General features: G+C 44.2%; 3 protein-coding genes across 10 annotated transcripts; 2 read left to right on the top strand and 1 right to left on the bottom strand.

Moving 5' to 3' along the window:
• Positions 1-225: 225 nt before the first annotated feature.
• traf3ip2l (TRAF3 interacting protein 2-like) lies at positions 226-4,994 on the top strand. Of its 2 annotated transcripts, none has more exons than XM_025054104.1 (10): positions 226-518; positions 2,174-2,298; positions 2,391-2,974; positions 3,075-3,144; positions 3,216-3,295; positions 3,607-3,704; positions 3,792-3,860; positions 3,942-4,058; positions 4,149-4,223; positions 4,627-4,994. In XM_025054104.1, the coding sequence occupies exons 2-10, from the start codon at positions 2,270-2,272 to the stop codon at positions 4,771-4,773; spliced, it is 1,269 nt and encodes a 422-aa protein (XP_024909872.1). In that variant the 5' UTR covers positions 226-518; positions 2,174-2,269; the 3' UTR covers positions 4,774-4,994. The 2 variants fall into 2 exon arrangements, with proteins under 2 accessions (XP_024909872.1, XP_016898110.1); XM_017042621.2 differs by having other exon boundaries at positions 232-518; positions 2,211-2,298.
• On the bottom strand, positions 4,969-14,888 carry wwc3 (WWC family member 3). Of its 6 annotated transcripts, none has more exons than XM_017042597.2 (23): positions 14,376-14,888; positions 12,753-12,862; positions 12,351-12,551; positions 12,195-12,274; positions 11,669-11,748; positions 10,492-10,621; positions 10,220-10,357; positions 10,047-10,108; positions 9,723-9,971; positions 9,424-9,513; positions 9,158-9,337; positions 8,781-9,019; positions 8,495-8,606; positions 8,314-8,391; positions 8,111-8,197; positions 7,816-8,011; positions 7,579-7,710; positions 7,413-7,486; positions 6,799-6,940; positions 6,574-6,717; positions 6,181-6,273; positions 5,664-6,100; positions 4,969-5,443 (listed from the first exon to the last, which is right to left on the bottom strand). In XM_017042597.2, the coding sequence occupies exons 1-23, from the start codon at positions 14,519-14,521 to the stop codon at positions 5,377-5,379; spliced, it is 3,267 nt and encodes a 1,088-aa protein (XP_016898086.1). In that variant the 5' UTR covers positions 14,522-14,888; the 3' UTR covers positions 4,969-5,376. The 6 variants fall into 6 exon arrangements, with proteins under 6 accessions (XP_016898086.1, XP_008327738.1, XP_008327746.1 ...); XM_008329516.3 differs by having other exon boundaries at positions 5,664-5,791; positions 5,873-6,100; positions 8,781-9,337; positions 14,376-14,886; XM_008329524.3 differs by having other exon boundaries at positions 5,664-5,791; positions 5,873-6,097; positions 8,781-9,337; positions 14,376-14,886.
• Positions 14,889-15,024: 136 nt separating this feature from the next.
• On the top strand, positions 15,025-17,529 carry LOC103392917 (claudin-22-like). Of its 2 annotated transcripts, XM_025054105.1 has the most exons (2): positions 15,025-16,883; positions 16,958-17,529. In XM_025054105.1, exons 1-2 carry the CDS (start codon positions 16,275-16,277, stop codon positions 16,964-16,966), a joined length of 618 nt encoding a protein of 205 aa, XP_024909873.1. In that variant the 5' UTR covers positions 15,025-16,274; the 3' UTR covers positions 16,967-17,529. The 2 variants fall into 2 exon arrangements, with proteins under 2 accessions (XP_024909873.1, XP_016897153.1); XM_017041664.2 differs by having other exon boundaries at positions 15,025-17,529.
• The last annotated feature ends 1,246 nt before the right edge of the window (positions 17,530-18,775 follow it).

The raw sequence follows: 18,775 nt of genomic DNA, 5'->3' as shown, positions 1-18,775 counted from the left end.
TGGACAGGACGTGGAAGAACACTGAGGACAGAGGAGGGGACAGAAGACAGACAGGACAGAGTGTTTGTCTTCCTTTCGGTAATTTGAAAACCCCCATCTTAACTCAAAATTGTTTTTGTTTAGGTTTTATACCAGTTTACTGCACAGTTTGCCACCAGGGGGCGGCACATTGATCAGTTAGAAAGTGCAGACAAAAGTGTTTTTAACTCTGTTTTATGAACATGAACTATGACACACACTGATCAAAGATCTGCTGCTGCAGGTGTGTGCGCGCACACTTCCTGTCAGTGCCTGTGGCACAGATAAAGGTTGGTGGGCGGAGCTTGTTCAGCTCCTGTTTCAGTTTTTCTGGTTTTTCTTCAAGTCAAAAACAAACAGGAACCAAAGTTTCATCAGCCTGAAGAAAAGTTTAATCTGGAAAAGAATTCAGTCTGAAGTGAAAAGTTTTGGTGTTTTTCTGTTGTCGTGTCTTCAAACAGGAAGTCGGGATCAGTCTGAACCTGCTGGGGAACTACGGGGTGAGTCAACCTGAGCCTGCTTTACCTTAACTTAACAGAGCTTTCTGTTCCTTAGTCAACTCTGACTAGTTTAAACTCTAAATGTTACCTAGTTAACTCTGACTAGTTTAAATTCTAAATGTTATCTAGTTAACTCTTGACTAGTTTTCACTCTAAATGTTATCTAGTTAACTCTTGACTAGTTTACACTCTAAATGTTATCTAGTTAACTCTGACTAGTTTACACTCTAAATGTTATCTAGTTAACTCTGACTTGTTTAAACTCTAAATGTTAACTAGTTAACTCTGACTAGTTTAAACTCTAAATGTTACCTAGTCAACTCTGACTAGTTTAAACTCAATGTTATGTAGTTAACTCTGACTAGGTTAAACTCTAAATGTTATCTAGTTAACTCTGACTAGTTTACACTCTAAATGTTATCTAGTTAACTCTTGACTAGTTTTCACTCTAAATGTTATCTAGTTAACTCTAACTAGGTTAAACTCTAAATGTTATCTAGTTAACTCTAACTAGGTTAAACTCTAAATGTTATCTAGTCAACTCTGACTAGTTTAAACTCAATGTTATGTAGTTAACTCTGACTAGGTTAAACTCTAAATGTTATCTAGTCAACTCTGACTAGTTTAAACTCAAATGTTATCTAGTCAACTCTGACTTGTTTAAACTCCAAATGTGATCTAGTTAACTCTGACTTGTTTAAACTCTAAATGTTATCTAACTCTGACTAGTTTAAACTCTAAATGTTATCTAATTAACTCCGACTTGTTTAAACTCTAAATGTTACCTTGTTAACTCTGACTACCTAACGTAACAGTAACCAAGATAAGTCAATAGTTTAATCAAATACTTTACTCATTAAATGCTGTGAAGTGAACCCTGAATAGGTTAATCTAATCTTTGAATGTTATGTAGCCTCTTATCGGTTGAGGAGCGTGTTTTCAAACAGTGCCAGATTCAGTGGTTTTGACCCTTAAACACGGTGCAAGAAGGACACAACAGGACTGATGGGTACTGTGTCCTGTTGTGACACTGATTCTGATCCAGACCCTGGTAAAAAAAAACCTCATCGTGGCCTCGGTATTTAAAGCATTAAATGCAGATTCAGCAGATTATCTGTTGCAGTGTGGAAAAAAAACTTGCAGTTTCTTTTTTTTTTTTTGTTTACTGGAACTTTCCGTGGAGACAGCAGACTGACTTTCCCACACTGAACCTCATTTTAGTGTGTGTGTGTGTGTGTGTGTGTGTGCGCGGTGGTTTCTTCACGGCTTCTGTGAAAATCTGTTTTTCTGTCTGTGGTTTTACTTTGAACTGAATTTAGTTGAACATCAGATTTTATCTTTAGTTGATGAGAATAAACTGCTGTCACGGCTCCGACTGTAGACACGGCCGATGGTACCTGCAGTTATTAGAATCAAGACTACATTTTGTGGACTGAGTATGTTGTTCTTTTGAAGTTCTCCACCTGCTGCATGTTCTGGGACATAAAACCACATTTTTAGGACTTGGTCCAGTTTTGACATATAGTATTTGGTCCATTTTTAACATGTGGTATTTGGCTTCTGTATAACAATTGAAAAGAAACGTGTCAATATATTTGGACATAAACTTATATTTTGAGGACTTTTCACTTGCATATTTTTATCTTCTTTTTCAGTCTATTTTGAAGGTTTTATTGTAAGTGTTCTTCTCAGATTTGTCAGATGTTGGTTTGACCGTCCTGTGACTTTGAAGAGGAGGCGGAGCTCCAATAATGCTGACATCATCACTGCAGAGACACATGTAAGAAAAACACACGTCTAGCGACATACTTCAGAAAGTTGACATTTCTGAACTCTGGGTTTTTTTCTGTTTTTTTTCTGCTCCTGATCCAGAACCAAAAACTTCCCTGAAGAAGATGATGAGACCATGAGCCTTCGAGATTCTGCTGACATCACGACTGACCCCGCCCACACCCATCTCTGCCCTACCACAGTGGACCTTGCCTCTCAGGTCACAGTGGAGAGTGGACAGATTTCAGAAGAGGGGGAGCCGGGTCACAGGTTTGTGTCGGTCCAACCTCCACACAGTCTGATGGCCGGCTCTGCTCCACCAACTCCATTTCCCAGTCAGACTGACAGATGTTGGCCCCGCCCAAGTCTGGTCAGTGGTTGGTCTTTGTACCCGGACAGTCTCCGATCCTTTCAGAACCACAGCTTCTTGTCTGGACCCAGTTGCACAAACAGTACCAGCACCATCTGGAGTCTAGAGCCGCCTCTGTCCCTGCACTCAGATCCGCCCTCCTGGGACACTGGCCACCAACCAAGTCACCACATAGTTCACCACGCCCTGTCTCCTTATGCCTGCTCACCTCAGAGCACCCCCTGCTGGGCTCAATGCTGTAATGACAGCTTTAACAGAAGAGTTCGCGTCCCGGCAGCAGTGGGACATACGTACAAGTCCACCTTCAACCCACACTGTGAGTGGTTAGAACAATGTGACGTAACACAGGAACCAGGAGGGAACCCAGATCATAGATGTGATTAATAAAGCTGAATTTGATCCTGTAATGATTTCAGGTCCAACTGAAGGTTCTGGGTTTTCTGCTGCTGCTGCTGCTGCTGCTGCTGCTGCTGCACACAGCTGCAGGTGGGTTGATGGTTCTGACTTTGTTTATCAATAATTGTTTTTATTTATAATTGTTTGTTTATTCATCTCAGAGCTGATGAAGCTGCAGTGAAAGAGAAGAAGAACAGCAGCGCCCCCAACAGTTACAAAACACTGCTGTCACTGGAGCAGAGTGAGTCTGGTCACGTGAACGACTTTCTCATTTCACAAGTAATTAGATTACTGGCACCGATAATCCGATTAATGACACAAGTAATCAGATTACTGTTACTAGTATTTAGATTACTAAGCAAAGTATTTAGATTATTATTGGTAATTAGATTACTGTTGATGGTAATCACATTCCTAGGCCAAGTAATTAGACTACTGTTACTGGTAATAAGATTACTGGGCAAAGTAATCAGATTACTGTTAATGGTAATCAAATTACTGGGCCAAGTAATTAAAAAAATGACTCACGCAAAATTCCTTGTTTTTTGGCAGGAAAAGTTTTTGTGACGTATGCAGATGATGACGACGATCATGTTAACGAGGTCATTAACTTTGTGGCTCTACTGCGACACAATGGCTTTGACACACACGTAGGTGCATGCCAACGCTAGGTAATATTTAGATGCCTGTGGTTATACACGCACACTCAGATGCACTCACGCCCTCATGTGTTACAGATTGATATCTTCGAACAGCAGTTCAGAAGCATCAGCAACATTGATTTCATGGAACGATATTTAAATGAGGTGAGAAGAGTCGGCCTTGTTGTTGTTAAGCTGAACACCCCTGTGCTGCAGGTCAGTTAATGAAAATGATGTGTTTCTCAGAGAGAGTTTTTGATCATCATCGTCATCAGCCCAAAGTACCACCACACTGTGACAGCTCCACCCGTGGGAGTGGAGAATGATGAGAGGACGTTTAACACTGTTTACATTCACAAACAGGTGAAGAAACACACAAACTGCTGTTAGCAACATAAAAAAAAAAAAACCAACAAAATATTTAAGTAAACTCTTTTTGTCTTTTTTTTCCAGCTTCAGAACGAGTTCATCCAGAACGGAAGCAAAAACTTCCGTTTTATTCCTGTTCTGTTTCCTGGAGCCAAACAAGTGAGTTTCTATATTCTACAGCACGAGTGTCAATCATACGGCACGTGGACTGAAACCGGCCCAGTGGCTGTGTCAGAAATCCCTCACTCGCCCCCTACTCCCTCTACAGGCAGTTGTATATAGTGCACTTATCGGTTAAATGAAAAATTTATGAAATAATGAAATATTTCGCGGCACAGTTAATTACGTCATTACTGTCGCACAAATAAAACAAACAGACCAATTCTGCTCCTTCTGCCGTCATGACCTCAATGCATGATGGGATATATCGCTTGACTTGTGTAAATAGGATTCGGACACCACTTCAAAAATGGTGTTTGACCCCCACCCTGTTCTAGAGAGGATCACGGCACGACTACGAGAAATGTAATTCTGTGATGTCACTTGCTTCTCGTTTCCTCAGTGTCACGTTCCAAACTGGCTTCAAAACACAAATGTTTATCGTTGGCCTTGGGATCGTGATGACATCTTGCGACGTTTGATGAGAGTGGAGAAGTACAACCCTCCGCCAATCGGAACGCTGCCCACAATCCTATCCATCCCACTGTAGTCACCACTAAAGAAACTCCAAACTGTTTCCTGTCTGACTGATGCCACTTCCTGTTTCACAAAGTCCAACTTCCTGTTACGTTGAATTAACAACTCTTCAGTGGAGTCGTAGCCTGATTATCAGACAGGAAGTGGCGTGGAGAGTTTGGTGAGTTTTTTTCAGTGATGCATTAAAAAAAAATGAAATAGAGAAAAGTTTAGTTTTGGTGATCTTTATCTTCACACGACAGAAACTGAAATCATTTTTTTCATCTATATTTGGAAATATACATGGAATAATATTAATTTTATTAGGAAAAGTAACAAAGTAGATTACAAAGTGACATTTGTTGTAAATATTTTTAAAAAGTAGTTTGATGTAAAAACACTGAAGTGCTGTTTGTTCCAAAAGCTACAAAATAAAAAGCAGAGCAAAAACAAAAATGTTTTTTTCTGCTTTTCACTTTTCTTCCAAGGAAAAGTCAAATAATTCCATTCTCATTTTGACTCCACCTCCTCGGCAGAAAGTAATGTTAGGATGTGTGTGACCATGTGAGCGCCCTCTGCTGCTTTTCTTCATCAACTCAAAAAAATAAAATACTTCATGTTTCCCGGAGGAAATGTATCAGACGTCATCGGCTGGTAGTGGAGGGATGTTAAATTTAGGTCTGGTAAAGAACGCCATCTTCTGTCTGAAATGAGAAACAGAAGCAAATGTTACATTTAAATCTTTATCTTTATAAAATGCTGTGAAAACACAAACCAAAGGCTGCCCTGAGTTAGTGTGACCTCAAACAGGAAGTGTTGGGTCAGTGCTTCCCCCAGGTGGATAGTTTGACTAAATTATGCCAAAAAAAATTTAAGTTTCTACAAGAGATGGTACTAGATTTTGGCCCAGGAACCAGTTCCAACCTAAAGGTCTGGACCGGTAGCGGTTCTTTCTGACTTGTCCCCCTCATCTGCAGAACTTCTTTGGACAGTTTCCTCATCCTGCGCTCCAGTGCCTCCTCCTGATGCTGCTCCTGTTGGCTTTGACCTGCCTGGAGATAAAGAGCTGCTGTGTCAGGGCTGCAGGAGGTGGAGGAGTGCTGGCCCATCTGTAACTGCCCCAGCCCCCCTACTTGTCTTTGAGCCTCCCTCAGCAGCCTCTGGAACCGTTCATCCCTCAGTGCTGTCGGCAGCTCCGTGCAGTCCCCGACCCGCGGTTCCTCAAGACGCAGCTTCAGCTCTCGTAGCGCGCTCAGTTCCTCCAGCAGCTGCCGCTGACGGGTCCTGCAAGCCTGAAGGTCCAGCTCCAGATCTAGAGAGGTCCGTGTGGGCTGCTCGGCGAGGGAGGAGCCGCACGACTGCTGTGGAAAACAGGCCAGACCAATTGCACTCAGACAAAGGAAAGCGGGGAACAGCTGCTGGGGAACCTTTGACTTTTCACCTGCTTGTATCGCAATGTTCTTCTCTCCAACGTGTTCCTCACAAATGGACTTTTCTTTGGTAGCGTGGAGCTGTCACTGTCACTGCGATACAACTGGATAAAAGACAACAAGTAGAATCAGAGTCAGAATTAACAAGGAAGTGTGTATATATATACTTTATAATTTCATAGAAATGTAAATACAGTCAATATTATACTGCGTTTGTGAAAGAAAACCATAAAAATGAGACCAAAGTCCATAGAGAAAATCAGTGATTTTAGCTCAGACCAAAATCCATAGAGAAAATCAGTGATTTTAGCTTAGGCCAAAGTCCATAGAGAAAATCAGTGATTTTAGTTCAGACCAAAGTCCATAGAGACAACCTGGTGGATTCAGTAGAAGACTCGTCTCACCCTGCAGACGTACTGACTTCGAGCTCCTGGAGAAAAAGTCTGTGACCGGACGATGGAACCTCCCCTCATAAAACCCGAACTCCAGCGACTTCCTCGCTCTTTGGGTCGATGTCGTGGTGGATCAGTCATGGTCCACTTCTCCACCTGTAGGTCAACCACAACAACACACTTTACTAATGCTTACAACACTGGTGCTGTTGCTGCAGGGACTGTATGTGTGCTGACCTTAACCACGCTGACTTTGCTGCTGCTCTGGTCACAGTGCCCCCCAAAGGAAACACACGCGCCATCTGAACAGGATGTTGTGAAGGCAACGCTGATGCTGATGCTGTTGCTGCTGTCTGCTGACTCTTGCTCCTGCCAGCTCCTGTCACATAAAAACATGTCAGAGGTGGGTGGGTTATGGTGTCTGTCATGTGTCAGAGAGTAGGTGGCGTGCTTTCCCACATTTACGTGGAACACAGTTCATGTTGATATGGATGGGGTACGGTTCAGAGTTTTTTCTAAGCAATGTTTTGTACAGAAATGGAGGTGTAGCTGCTGTTTTATCTACTGTCGGAGGAGGGGGAGTGCCTGGTTATAATGGTCCATCAACCAGTGTTGATGCAAATGTTAATGGTCTTTAAGAAACTTAGATACATCTGTCAGTCAGACCAGAAGAAACTCATCACATACGTTTCTGGATGCTGTTCTCCATCAGCAGTGTGATGGTCAGTGGTTACCTAGGCAACATGCTAACGTGTCACTGAGCCTGTACATCCTCAGACTGATGGCTGCCTCTTCAGCTGGTTAGTGTAGACTTGTGTTTGTGTCAGACTGTGATGTCACAACCTCCTCACCGCTCAGACTTTTCTGCTTTCTCTTCTCTTTGTACTTCCACCTCTGAAAACTGAGGGGCGTGTGACCTCACTTCCTGTGATGGTTGGACAGAAAACAAAGAGTTTCAAACCAACAACACACCCAGTGATGGCACAGACATTCTAGCAACAGCCTGTCTGTTCTGACCTTAGTTCTTCTTCTCTGCCTGTCGTGATCTTCTGCCTGTGGTTGAAGCTCCGCCCCCGTCTGGATGCTAAGCCAATGATAAACCATCTCTGTTCTTCCATCACAGTCTGTTAGACAAAGCTGAGTGCCTCCCTGTGGCCACACATGAACACATTGACACCGTCAGATTTCTGTCACCAGAAGAAAAAAAAAAAAAGAAATCTAGACCAATGACGACCCGGTTCCTTTCAGACCCACCAGAACCTCCTCCTGGGCCTCAGGTCCCAGGCAGCACAATAACACCTGCAGAACACTCTGAACTAGCTGCTCTACCGGAACAGGAACATGGAACCCTTCATTGAAGCTCATTTGACTCCGTGGTTCTGTGGCAGTGGAGCAGTAGAACCCAGACATGCTTTCAGAACCAGATGGACGCAAAGACACCTTCACAAACCTGAAGAAGAATAAAAGACGCTAACTGAAGCTAACTCTTCTCCAGAGGTTCTGTCAATGGTCCTGGTACCGGACCCGTTTGATCTGAAGCAGAACTCACACTTTGTGGCCGTTCTTCACAGGAAACTTGTGGAGGTTCTTTAGCTGCAAAAGGTGGAGACGAAGGGACTGAGACTGGAACTCATACCTGTGAACAACAAGTCTGCAACAGTTACTGCAGTATGGCTCCAAAACAGTTCCAGGAGAACCAGAACCCAGATTCTGTGGAACTCCAACACGAGTTTGAGCAGATGGAAAACTCACAGCAGTCCCAGCTGGATGTGCACGTCCTCACTGGTGCTCAGGAATTCTGCACTACCTGCTGTCTCCTCATCTTCTGTTCTGTGGGACCACAATTAACTAATGTCAGGTTCTAGAGTACTGCCTGTTTAGATTGTCAGAACTTCCTGTTTATGTCAGGTGATCATATGCCACATCATCTTACCTTCTGCTCCATGACTCAAACACTCCACTGTCTGTGGCCAGGGCTTCCTCACAGACGCCCGTAGAGACTCTCCTCATCCTGCAGGTGGTACTGTTTTCTCTCAGAGTCACACCTGAAACAAAGAATAAAAGATTGATTTAGCTTAAGCTGGAGCAGCCACTAGGTTCAGGTGCAGCGGACATGTCCAGAGCTCCTTCTACATCCCACGACCCAACTTTTTGGTCACAGTGAGACCACCTGACAACCTAGCATCTACTAAGAAAGAAGGTGGAGGTCATCTCCTCACCTGTGGAGGTCGATGTCCCTTGAGCGATGGCGTCTCTCAAACTCTTGTTGTCCAGCTGTTGCACAGCGGTTAAGTTGGGGCTAACCGTGTCCTCTGGGCTCAACGTGGATGTGTGGAGCCAGGTGGGGGTTCTCAGAACCTCCACCAGACCTCGCCCCGTCCTCTCCACATACTCCTCCGTCATTTGAGTCAAACAGCAGTCCTGTGGAATGGAGTGATGGGACGTGTCCATGGGAGAACTGGGCGGGGAGAGTGATGACAACGACGACCGTGACGACAACGAGGTCAAAGACTGAGGCGTGTCTTGAGACTGTTTGATTTTAGTCTGGCTCAGTGGGTCTGTATCTCTGAACACAGCCTCTGGGGGGGGCAGGTACCTGGAGTAGGTCTCTGGCTGATCCCCCGTACCCTCCTGACGCTCAAACTGAGGGAATCCGTAGATGTCACTGAAGCTAACAGAGCTGAGGGAACCTCTGCTGGACGCCAGAGAACCACGGCTGGAGGCGAGAGAACCCAGACTGCTGCTGGAGGACACGGTCAGAGAACTGGCTGAGAGACTGGGAACAAAGAGACATCACAGCCACAGGTCAGACGCATCAGAGGGTGTTTGGGTGAGCCATGATCACAGAATTAGCATTAGTACCTCTTCAGCTGTGAGCGCAGATATGTGGCGATGCGTGTTGCTTCTTCCAACTGTCTAAGCAGAGCACTCCTCTTCTCCTGCTGCAGGATCCTGTCCGATACAAAGGTCAAAGGTTAGATCATATTTGAAAGTAAAATGTAAGCTAGTTGTAGTTATTGGTTAGAAATGACCCACACAGATTTAAGGTTAAAGAAATGAGCTGAGAACAATTAGCTGCAATAGTCAGGTTAACTAGCAGTCACAAATTAGCAAGCAGCTGCTGCTGAAACAGCAACAGGTCAGCTCACTTTAGCCCTAACCTGTGATTGGCTTCCTGACTCTGGCAGCTTTGTGCCCGCTGAAGCTCCTCCTCCAGCCTGCTTCGCTCCTCCTCCAGTTGCAGCAATATTTCAGGACTCTGCTGCCTCCTGCTGACCACGATTATTTCTTGCAGCAATGCCTCCTTCTCACGCAACAGCTGCATCAGGTCCTGGTCCCGATCTGCCTCAACCCGCCCAGACCAGCTCTCAGAGTCCAGTTGAGCCAATTGGTGCTGAATGGTCTGCACCCTGAAGGGGGCAGCAGAGTAAACATAATAAAAACTACTGATGGTAATACACACACACATACACACAGACACACACCTTTTCTTAGCCTCCTCGTGCTGCCAGTTCAGTTTGACTTTGTCGACTAGTGGAGAGGAATCCTGGGAAGTCAGTTCAAAGAACAAAGAGAGATCATGTGACTTTGACTCTAAAGAGCAGCCGTGTTGCCATGAAGTCAGGACCAGTACCAGGACAACAGGAGACTAACTGACCTCAGCTGTCATGTCCGTCTGACAGCCGGTGTCAGAGAACTCGGTCCCAACACTGGAGGCGCTCTTCACCACTGTGTCAGAAGCCAAAGCAGTGGAAAAGGAAGAGTCGTGGAAGTTGAGCGTCAGCTGGGCCAGACTCTGGACCAGAACCAAAAACACACAAAAAAAATCATTTCCTAACCATCAGTACCTGACCCCCATAGAATGTGACAGTAGACGGCAGTACAGAGGTGACTGATTGTTTACAGACGACAGTAAGGGGCAGTACTGACCTGGATGAGGTCCTGCCTTTCCTTTTCTCCACAGCTGATGGACTTCTTGATGTTTCGCAGCTCAGTAACAATAGCCTGAGCTTCGTCCAACTTATAGTTTGTCCGACTACATGACATCTTCCTGTCGATCCTGAAGAACAGAATCACAAACACTGACTGATGTGTGTGTTTTTGATTCTCACAACCCGCTGTTGTTGTTGTTCTCATGCTCTCAGAGATAACAGTCCAGTCAGGAAGTTGAAAGGAATGTCGTCTCAGATATGAAGCCGCAGCCACTTCCTGTCCGGGCTGAGCTCTAAATCCTAAATTCAGAGGTGTTTCCTCTTCCTGAGCTGGATCCTGTCTCCACATCCACAGGAAATGGACACAAACTCTGCTGCTGTTACTGTTGCTGCTGTTACTGGTGTTACTGCTGCTGTTACTGCTATTACTGCTGCTGCTGTTACTGTTACTGCTGCTGGTGTTACTGGTGTTGCTGCTGGTACTGCTGCTGTTATTGTTGCTCTTACTGGTGTTGCTGCTGTTACTGTTGCTGCTGTTGCTGTGGTTACTGCTGGTGTTACTGCTGTTGCTGTTACTGCTGCTGTTACTGTTGCTGCTGTTACTGTTACTGTTACTATTGCTGCTGTTACTGTTACTGTTGCTGCTGTTACTGTTACTGCTGTTACTGCTGCTCATTCGTCCACTCTCAAAAAATGATTTCTTTTTTATGTATGAACTTTATTGATCCCGCTCTGGGGAAACTGTTATGTTAACAAGCAGCCCCTTGGAGGCGCCAAGTGTGTGGCTCCTCCTCTGTGCTAACTTCTACTCTATGACAGCAGGGGCAGCACTGAGACGCATATCTATTAGTAATAATTAATAGTACAAAGAAACATCTTACTGTCCTGTTAGAGGAGCTATATTATTATACTTCCTTAAATAAACTTCAAAGTCAAAGATTTTGGACTTTTCCTGTAGTAACAACCAACCACCAGCTGCCAAGTTTCCACTGAGCATGGCACTGTCCCCACACACTGCTGAGCTTTCAGACTCCAGTACTGATGGAGTAACGTGTAAATGTTATTATATTTGTATATGCATTTCCTTAACAATCCTTGAATATCAATCTATCACTATATACTACTGGCTGAGATCAGATCAGGACACACACACACATAGACAGAGGTAGACTCACTCCTGCAGCGTCTCCACTCCCATCTCCTTGAAGTGCAGCTCCTGTTTGACCTGCAGCAGCTCTGTCTTCAGTCTGCACAGCTGTGGACAAACAGAACCAGAACCACAGGCATCAAACACAGACAGTACCTGACCCACTGACATGTCTGACGGTCAGGTTCAGGTTTATACCTGACAGATTGAACTTCTCTCTCCTACACCAAACCTCATTGAGAAAATCAGTGATTGTACCTCACACAGACACAGCAGTTGTTGATCCACCTCGATGCTAACCTAAAAAATGTTTTATTTAGTTTTTTCCTTTTACATTTACCTCAGTGGAATGCACTGACCACAGGAGGCAGCAGTGTCTCTGTTATTATCTGTTATGTTACTGTTACGGTATATTAAATATGACAGTAACATATGTTACATTACTCTGATTTTGTACAGTTAAGTTGATGCTATTCATTTCCTGGAAACAAATGGAAGGAGAGAGAGCCTTGCTGCCACACTGTGGTGGGGAGGACAAAGCACAGCTGTCATACCCGCTCACGTCTGCAGGCCACCTCCACTTTGATTTGGTCAGGGTCATATTTGGCATTTGAGGAGGAAGATCCAGAAAGATCTGTGGAGACATCAGGAGCATTGGCATTCTCTCTCTTCTCTTCATTTTCAAGACAAATGTTTAAATCCAAACTCACTGCTGCTGATGGAGCAACTGTCTTCAGACAGCTGGTGGAACAGCAGCATTTCCTGCTGGGCCAGCTCCAGACGCTGCTGCTTCACCAGGTACATCTCCTTCTTGGCTTCCAGAGCCTCCTGAGCCACCACCAGGTACTCCTTCAACATGCGCTCCTGTTCCTGCCGCCATTGAGTTCGAGGATTCTCAATCTGGGTGGTCTCTGCAACCAAAAAGTCAAAAACTGAGGTATGGATAACCACTCAGGATATAGATTTTTTGACTTTGGTCTGAACTTAAATCACTGATTTTCTCTATGGACTTTGGTCTTTGTTTCCTTTCTTTTACTCGTTCAGTGAAGGCCATCCTTTGTTTCAGGCTGGTTTTAACAGCAGGTGGCGCTCTGTATAAAGAGAGAACTCACTGTTGATGTGGTCGATGTAGTAAATGCCCACTTGTTGATCGTACACTTCCTCCCAGCCCAGAGGCAGCTCGTCTCCAACGCAGTCAGCAAATGTCAGTGGTTTAGTGATTCTGAAAAAATGATTTAAATCCTGTTAGTCCAAGTCTGAACCTGTCAGAACCTGGTTCTGAAAATATATTTATAATGAACTAAACGATTAAGTCCAGCTTTCATTTGGTTTGAAAGTCTGATATAATCAGCGCCCCCTGCTGCCAATAGTAAGCAGAAACACTGAGTAAATCCAAAGGCATGGAACCTTGCTGGAGATGTACTGCAGATCAGTGCCAGGGTTCTGCTGAACTCCAGCAAGTACTAGGCCTAGGAAGCTTTATGAACTGTGTGGATCTGTAGATCAACTGAACTGGACCAGTACCAGGCTTTAGTACCAGCAGAACCTTCTGTTATTTTAACTGTTAGTTTTTAGGGTTGCTCTAAATGTCACAGTTGCCAAGTGGGTTGGTTTTGAAGTATACCAGCAGGCGGCGCCAGTTTGTTTTTAGTGTAGTAGAGCTGTGTTTCATTTAGTTCACTCATACCTGTCATGTCTCTGTAGTAACACATGTCTCTGTCAGTGTCTTAGTTCTCTCATCTGAGACTTGTTATCATTGGACCTTTAGCTGCTGGTCCTAGTCCTGGTCCTGGTCCTAATTCTACAATCAAACAGTTCCCAGGACTCTTTGCTCTTGAAGCCTTGTTGAGCTGAAATCCCAGTCCCACAAAAGCACATCCTCTGCCCCAGCTCACATTCCTGACATTTTTTCACAAGGAATTCTGGGAATTGCAGTCTGTGAGAGTTTGAAGTGTTTCACCCAGAGTTTTCAACTGAGGGGAAGCTGGGAAACAATAGGTAGTGTGTGTGTGTGTGTGTGTGTGTGAGAGAGAGAGAGAGAGAGAGAGAGAGAGAGAGAGAGAGAGATATCCAGAAACATTTCAGCTCTAAATTCCACAGATGAAGGTCGGAGAACCAGGAGCAGGATTAGGCTCATAATCCAGATCAGTGAAGCCTGATTTAATGATCATGAACTTCTGTCTTTAACATATAGAAGTTCAGTGTTCACACAGAATGTGTATGAATTACTATGTAGTACTGTGTAGTACTACTGCACTGTGGGTGTAAGGTGCACTGTGAGCCAGTCTAAGAAGGTAAACTGTAGTGTCTATAAACATTTCACTGTTGGTTAGCATCTTTACTGGGTTAGCATCTTCATTGGGTTAGGTTAACTGTTAAACCAGAGTCACAGACCAAAGGGTTTGGAGCAGACTCCAGTGTTGGCAGTCTGACTGGTAACGAGTCAAAGTTGCTGCTAATTCGATTGTTAATATTTAATTATAATTATTGAGATTAATTTATTGAGACTAACCCAACACACATAATTCAAGGAACAACAAATGATTAAGAAACTTCTGAACTGTACATATATGTGTGTGTGTGTGTGTGTGTGTGTGTGTGTGTGTGTGTGTGTAACGTACCATTGTAATAACTGAACAGCATTTTAAGTCCTAAACTATATTTTATCTTTTTGATACGGCGGTCAGCCTGCGTGTGTGTTTGTGCATGTGTGTGTTACTGGGCCTGTCACGTACCGATCTCTTGGGTCAATCCACGAAGTTTGCCGGGTGTTGTGATCGATGTAAAACACCCGGCCGTCGTAGTCCCGGGCTTCCTCCCAGCCCGCGGGCAGCGGCAGCTCTGAGCTCTGCCTCCGCCTGCCGCCGCTCAGCCGCGGCATGATGATCGCCCGCAGGCCGGTGAAGAGTCGTTCTAAGCGGGCAACAACCTTCTCCTGCCGCTGCCCCTGCTTTTGTCCCCGGTTAAAAAGAAAAAAAATACTTCCAGGGTCTTCACCACATTCCAACAACCATTCTTTCCGCAGAAAAAAGAAAAACTATTTCCTGGGGGAAAAAGTTTTCTAGAAAGTTCTTCTTCTTCTTCGCTGAGCTTACATCGACTCTTTTCTCCTTCTTCCTCTTCTTCTTTTTTTCTTCCTCTCCAATTCCACACCGAGCGCTGTCGAGGGCAGCGGCGGCGGTGACAGCTCTCCTGCTCGGCGTCTGTCTCACGGTGCTCCGTCCGCCATGTTGGCTTCCTACTCCACCATTTTTCTTTCCTCCGTGTCCATATTCGGAGCCAACTATTTTGCATAAATGCGACGACGTAAAACGAAATGGACTCGACCAATTAAAAGACAAAACGACGGCGCGAATAACAATGTAATGCTTATTCAACTTTAATTAAACGATAGTATTAACGTATTCTTCTTCTTCTTCTTATATATGTAATGTATATGTAATAACATACAACTTGTAAAAATAATACACCTTATTTTGGATATATAGACAAAAATTTATACAATATGATGTATTGATGTTATTTTTATTTGAAGAATCAATGAACAAAATTCTTTACCACCATACTTATTTTACCATCAATGATTTAACCTTGATGGATTTAAATCATTTAACTTATAAAATTATAAAATGTTATATAAAGCTTACAGTTCTATTTACTAAGTGAATTTGATATCAATGTGAACGAACTTTTTGATGAATTCTTTAAACTACAACAGTCAATCTTATTTTCTAATTTTGTTTTAAACGTTCAATTTGATTAAATTATAATAACACCCCCCAACTCCCCACATCTTCGCTAGAAAACAAAAGCCGTCAATAATTCTTATAAAAGCGGCATGTTTAACCAAACACACAGTGACTTCATCATACCGACAGGTGGCAGTGTTTATTCAAGTATGAAGGTGAAAGCAGCTCTTCTGTAGACTCATGGACCAGGGTCTCCTTAGTTTGGACCAAGGTTCAGATTCTTGACTATAACCAGAGTGTGTGTACGTGTGTGTATGTTTCGGTGCGTGTGTGCATGCAGGACAAACACGTCTCCAGTCTTGACGTCTCTGCAGTCAGCTGAGTGTGTGCGTGTGTGTGCACGCGCTCTCTCCCCTACGACCTTCTGTCCTACACTGCGATACTGAGTGACTTCCTCTTTTGTTCTTCAGTCACATGAAGCAGCAGCTTCACGTTGAATCCACTTTTGTTTAGACTGGATCTGATTTGGACCCAATTCCACGTCACTCACTCCCACACCAAACCTCATGGAGAAAATCAATGATTTGAGCTCACACAGACACGGCAGTTGTTAGTTTATGTGTCTATGGTTGTACTGTTCCAGGGTCAGATTCACCTCAGTGACATCAACTGACCACAGGAGGCAGCAGTGGCCCAGCAGCTTCTGGTCAGAAACTCTACAGTTGAAAGTTTTTTTTCTTCTTCGTGAAGTCACGTACATTTAGAATCTCAAACTAATGATACTTTAAAATCTAAAATTATTAAAAACCTGGAATCTGTCTGCCCTTTGCTGCCTCCTGCTGGCACTGCTGAAAGAGCAGAAAGGGGAGGGCGTAGCTGAGGGGCCCCTCTCTTTGGTCAGAGTGAAGAGTCTCAGGAGTGTGGATCAGAGTGCAGTGTAAACACATGATGGACTGCAGTGCTCTGCAGGTTCTGGCCCTTCTTCTGGACCTGCTGGCCTGGTTCTGTGCTCTCAGCACCGCCCTGCTGCCGTGCTGGCTCACCATGTCCACGCCACTGCTTCCCATGGAGAGCTACCAGCTGGGTCTGTGGCAGAGCTGCGTTGTCCAGGATGTGGGTGGGACCGAGTGTCGGGCCTATGACAGCCTGCTGGGTCTTTCTGAGAACCTGAAGTTGGCTCGGCTCCTCATATGCTCTTCCCTGGTCCTGGGAATGTTGGGAATCCTGTTATGTGGCACTGGACTGGAGTTGGTCAACAGCTGTGAAGACAGGATGAAGAGGACTCTGAGTGGGGTGGGTGGGGTTCTGGCCCTGCTGTCTGGACTCCTGTGTCTGCTCCCGGTGTCCTTCGTGGCCCACTTTGCGGTCAAACACTTCTTTGACGACACCGTTCCTGAGGTGGTTCCTCGATGGGAGTTTGGAGACGCCCTCTACTGCGGCTGGGCGGCAGGTTTCCTCCAGATTGTGTCTGGGCTGCTCTTCGTCTCCCACTGCTGGTGGTGGCAGACACAACTGCAACCTCAGCCTGAGGTGGCGCTGCAGAGCAGGAGGCAGGTAATGAATGTGAAGACTCGCTGTGAGTACGTTTGACTTCAAGACCCTGATGTGGATCTGGTCTTCATCTCTAGAGGCTGTAGGTCCAAAAAGGAAAGTTGGGTCGACTGCCCCCCCCCATCTCATCTTTATCGGCTGCCTAAGACCTGTCTAAGACTGACTGAACGACAGGAAGGTGACGTTTGTGAACAACGGAATCTTTCAGAAAAAAATTACAGATTTTAATCCAAAGAGAAAACAGAGCTGTTGGTCTACTGCTGCCCCCTGTGGTCAGTATGGATTACTGAAGTTAGGAGTGTGTGATTACAGGTTTTCTTATGACATTATTAGTTGGCTTTTGAGTCACAATCTGGTTCCAGCAGCATGGGGTGCTCTGTCGGTACTGAGTCCTAGTTCCTGCTGTAACTGTAAAGAAATGTTGTCGTTTTTTTAACATGACTAGATTTAAGTTGATTGTTAGACAGGATCTAGAATCTTTAATCCCTGATTTTCTCCTGATTCTGTTGAAAAACACATTTATATAGAAATAAAACTAAACATTTCACCATCAACTGAAGTTTGGATGAGATTTTTCTCTGTGGCTTCAGGTGAAACCACCAGGAGTTCAGAAGAACTGCTGAGATAATCTGTCTTTAATGACCACAGGCTGTTTGTGCGTGTGCGTGTGTGTGTGTGTGAAGCTGAAGATTCCAGAACATGTTGACCTGCAGAAGTTTTTGACTCGTGACTCACTTTTCATTCTCTTTACTGAAACTGGACTCAAGTCCAGACTTAGGTCTGTGACAGGGACCAGACTAGACCAGGTGTAAGACCAGTGTTTCTATGTTGTTGACTGGAGTTAATAGTGAATTTTATCAGGGTGTGAACAGCGTCCCTGGTGGTAAAGAAAAATCACCGGTGCAGCAGTTTTCCTAAATCTGACAATTTACTTCCAACACCAACATCACTGTTATTCTTAATCCATACAGTTAGCCATTAGCTGTGCAGCCCAGTAATAATGTTGACTCTAACTTTTAAAATAGGATTTTATTCTAAAAATGAAATGTTCCTCTGGGTCTCATATCTGTCAAGGTTTGTTATCCAGAAAGAGCCAGTCAAACTCTGTCTCAGCTGAGGATCATTGATGGTTGGTTTTTCTTTATTGTTATTGATTGTAAATTGAATGATACATCCTGTTTAATCTGGTTTAATGATTTTTTGGTAATTATTTTGCATTCTATTGGCTAACATGGCAGTAAAAACATTATAGTCAACACATTGGACAATAGCTTGGTCACTGTTGAAGGTCTGTTCCCTCCATGTTTATTACTGTGATGATGAGTCTCCTGACTGTCATATTCTTTCTGTTACTGCTAATCTCTCTAGTTTATTATTAATCTCCTAATTTCCTCCCATAGTTAGGGTTCCTTCACCTTGATCTGGTGATTAGTGATAAAAGCATATACATTTAGAATAGTGATTATTATGCTTTGGATGGTTGTCCCCACCCCCATGACATGTCTCCTTCCTCATCCTGGACTGTTTTTTTTGTTACAACAAATTTTGTGTTCATTTATTTCCAACTTCTCTTTAGTGTTCAGCTTCAGTTTTGTAGAAGGAGATTTACATCAGATGGTGACAGCATGGTGTTTCTCTTTTTTTGTCTGTGTTTTTCCTTCTTTCAGCTCTTCTTGGATGTTCTCTCTCTCACTTCAGCTCCTCGAGTGTTTGGGCTGCCTTGGTCAGTGCTGTAAAGGTCGTCTCTCCAGTGTCCATTTTGATGATCCTTCTTCTTGAGTTGTTCATGATCCTTTTGTTCTTGAAGAAAACCTGTTTCTAACCCTTTTTATAACCTCATCCTTAGGTGCTGCATTTACAAATCTCACGATGATTGATCGGGGGTGGGGTGGGGT

This window comes from Cynoglossus semilaevis, chromosome 2 (assembly GCF_000523025.1).
Source record: "Cynoglossus semilaevis isolate Cse_v1.0 chromosome 2, Cse_v1.0, whole genome shotgun sequence".
Taxonomy (NCBI): domain Eukaryota; kingdom Metazoa; phylum Chordata; class Actinopteri; order Pleuronectiformes; family Cynoglossidae; genus Cynoglossus; species Cynoglossus semilaevis.
This window is presented reverse-complemented; position numbering and strand designations above follow the sequence as displayed.

Coding starts and splice junctions, on each gene's coding strand:
- traf3ip2l (XM_025054104.1), top strand. CDS start 2,270: ATGCTGACATCATCACTGCAGAGACACAT. Junction 3,705..3,791: donor ACAATGGCTTTGACACACAC/GTAGGTGCATGC, acceptor CATGTGTTACAG/ATTGATATCTTCGAACAGCA. Junction 4,059..4,148: donor CTGTTTACATTCACAAACAG/GTGAAGAAACAC, acceptor TTTTTTTTCCAG/CTTCAGAACGAGTTCATCCA.
- LOC103392917 (XM_017041664.2), top strand. CDS start 16,275: ATGATGGACTGCAGTGCTCTGCAGGTTCTGGCCCTTCTTCTGGACCTG.
- wwc3 (XM_017042595.2), bottom strand. CDS start 14,521: ATGCCGCGGCTGAGCGGCGGCAGGCGGAGGCAGAGCTCAGAGCTGCCG. Junction 12,863..14,375: donor TGGATTGACCCAAGAGATCG/GTACGTGACAGG, acceptor TCATTTTTTCAG/AATCACTAAACCACTGACAT. Junction 9,338..9,423: donor CTGCGCTCACAGCTGAAGAG/GTACTAATGCTA, acceptor CTTTGTTCCCAG/TCTCTCAGCCAGTTCTCTGA.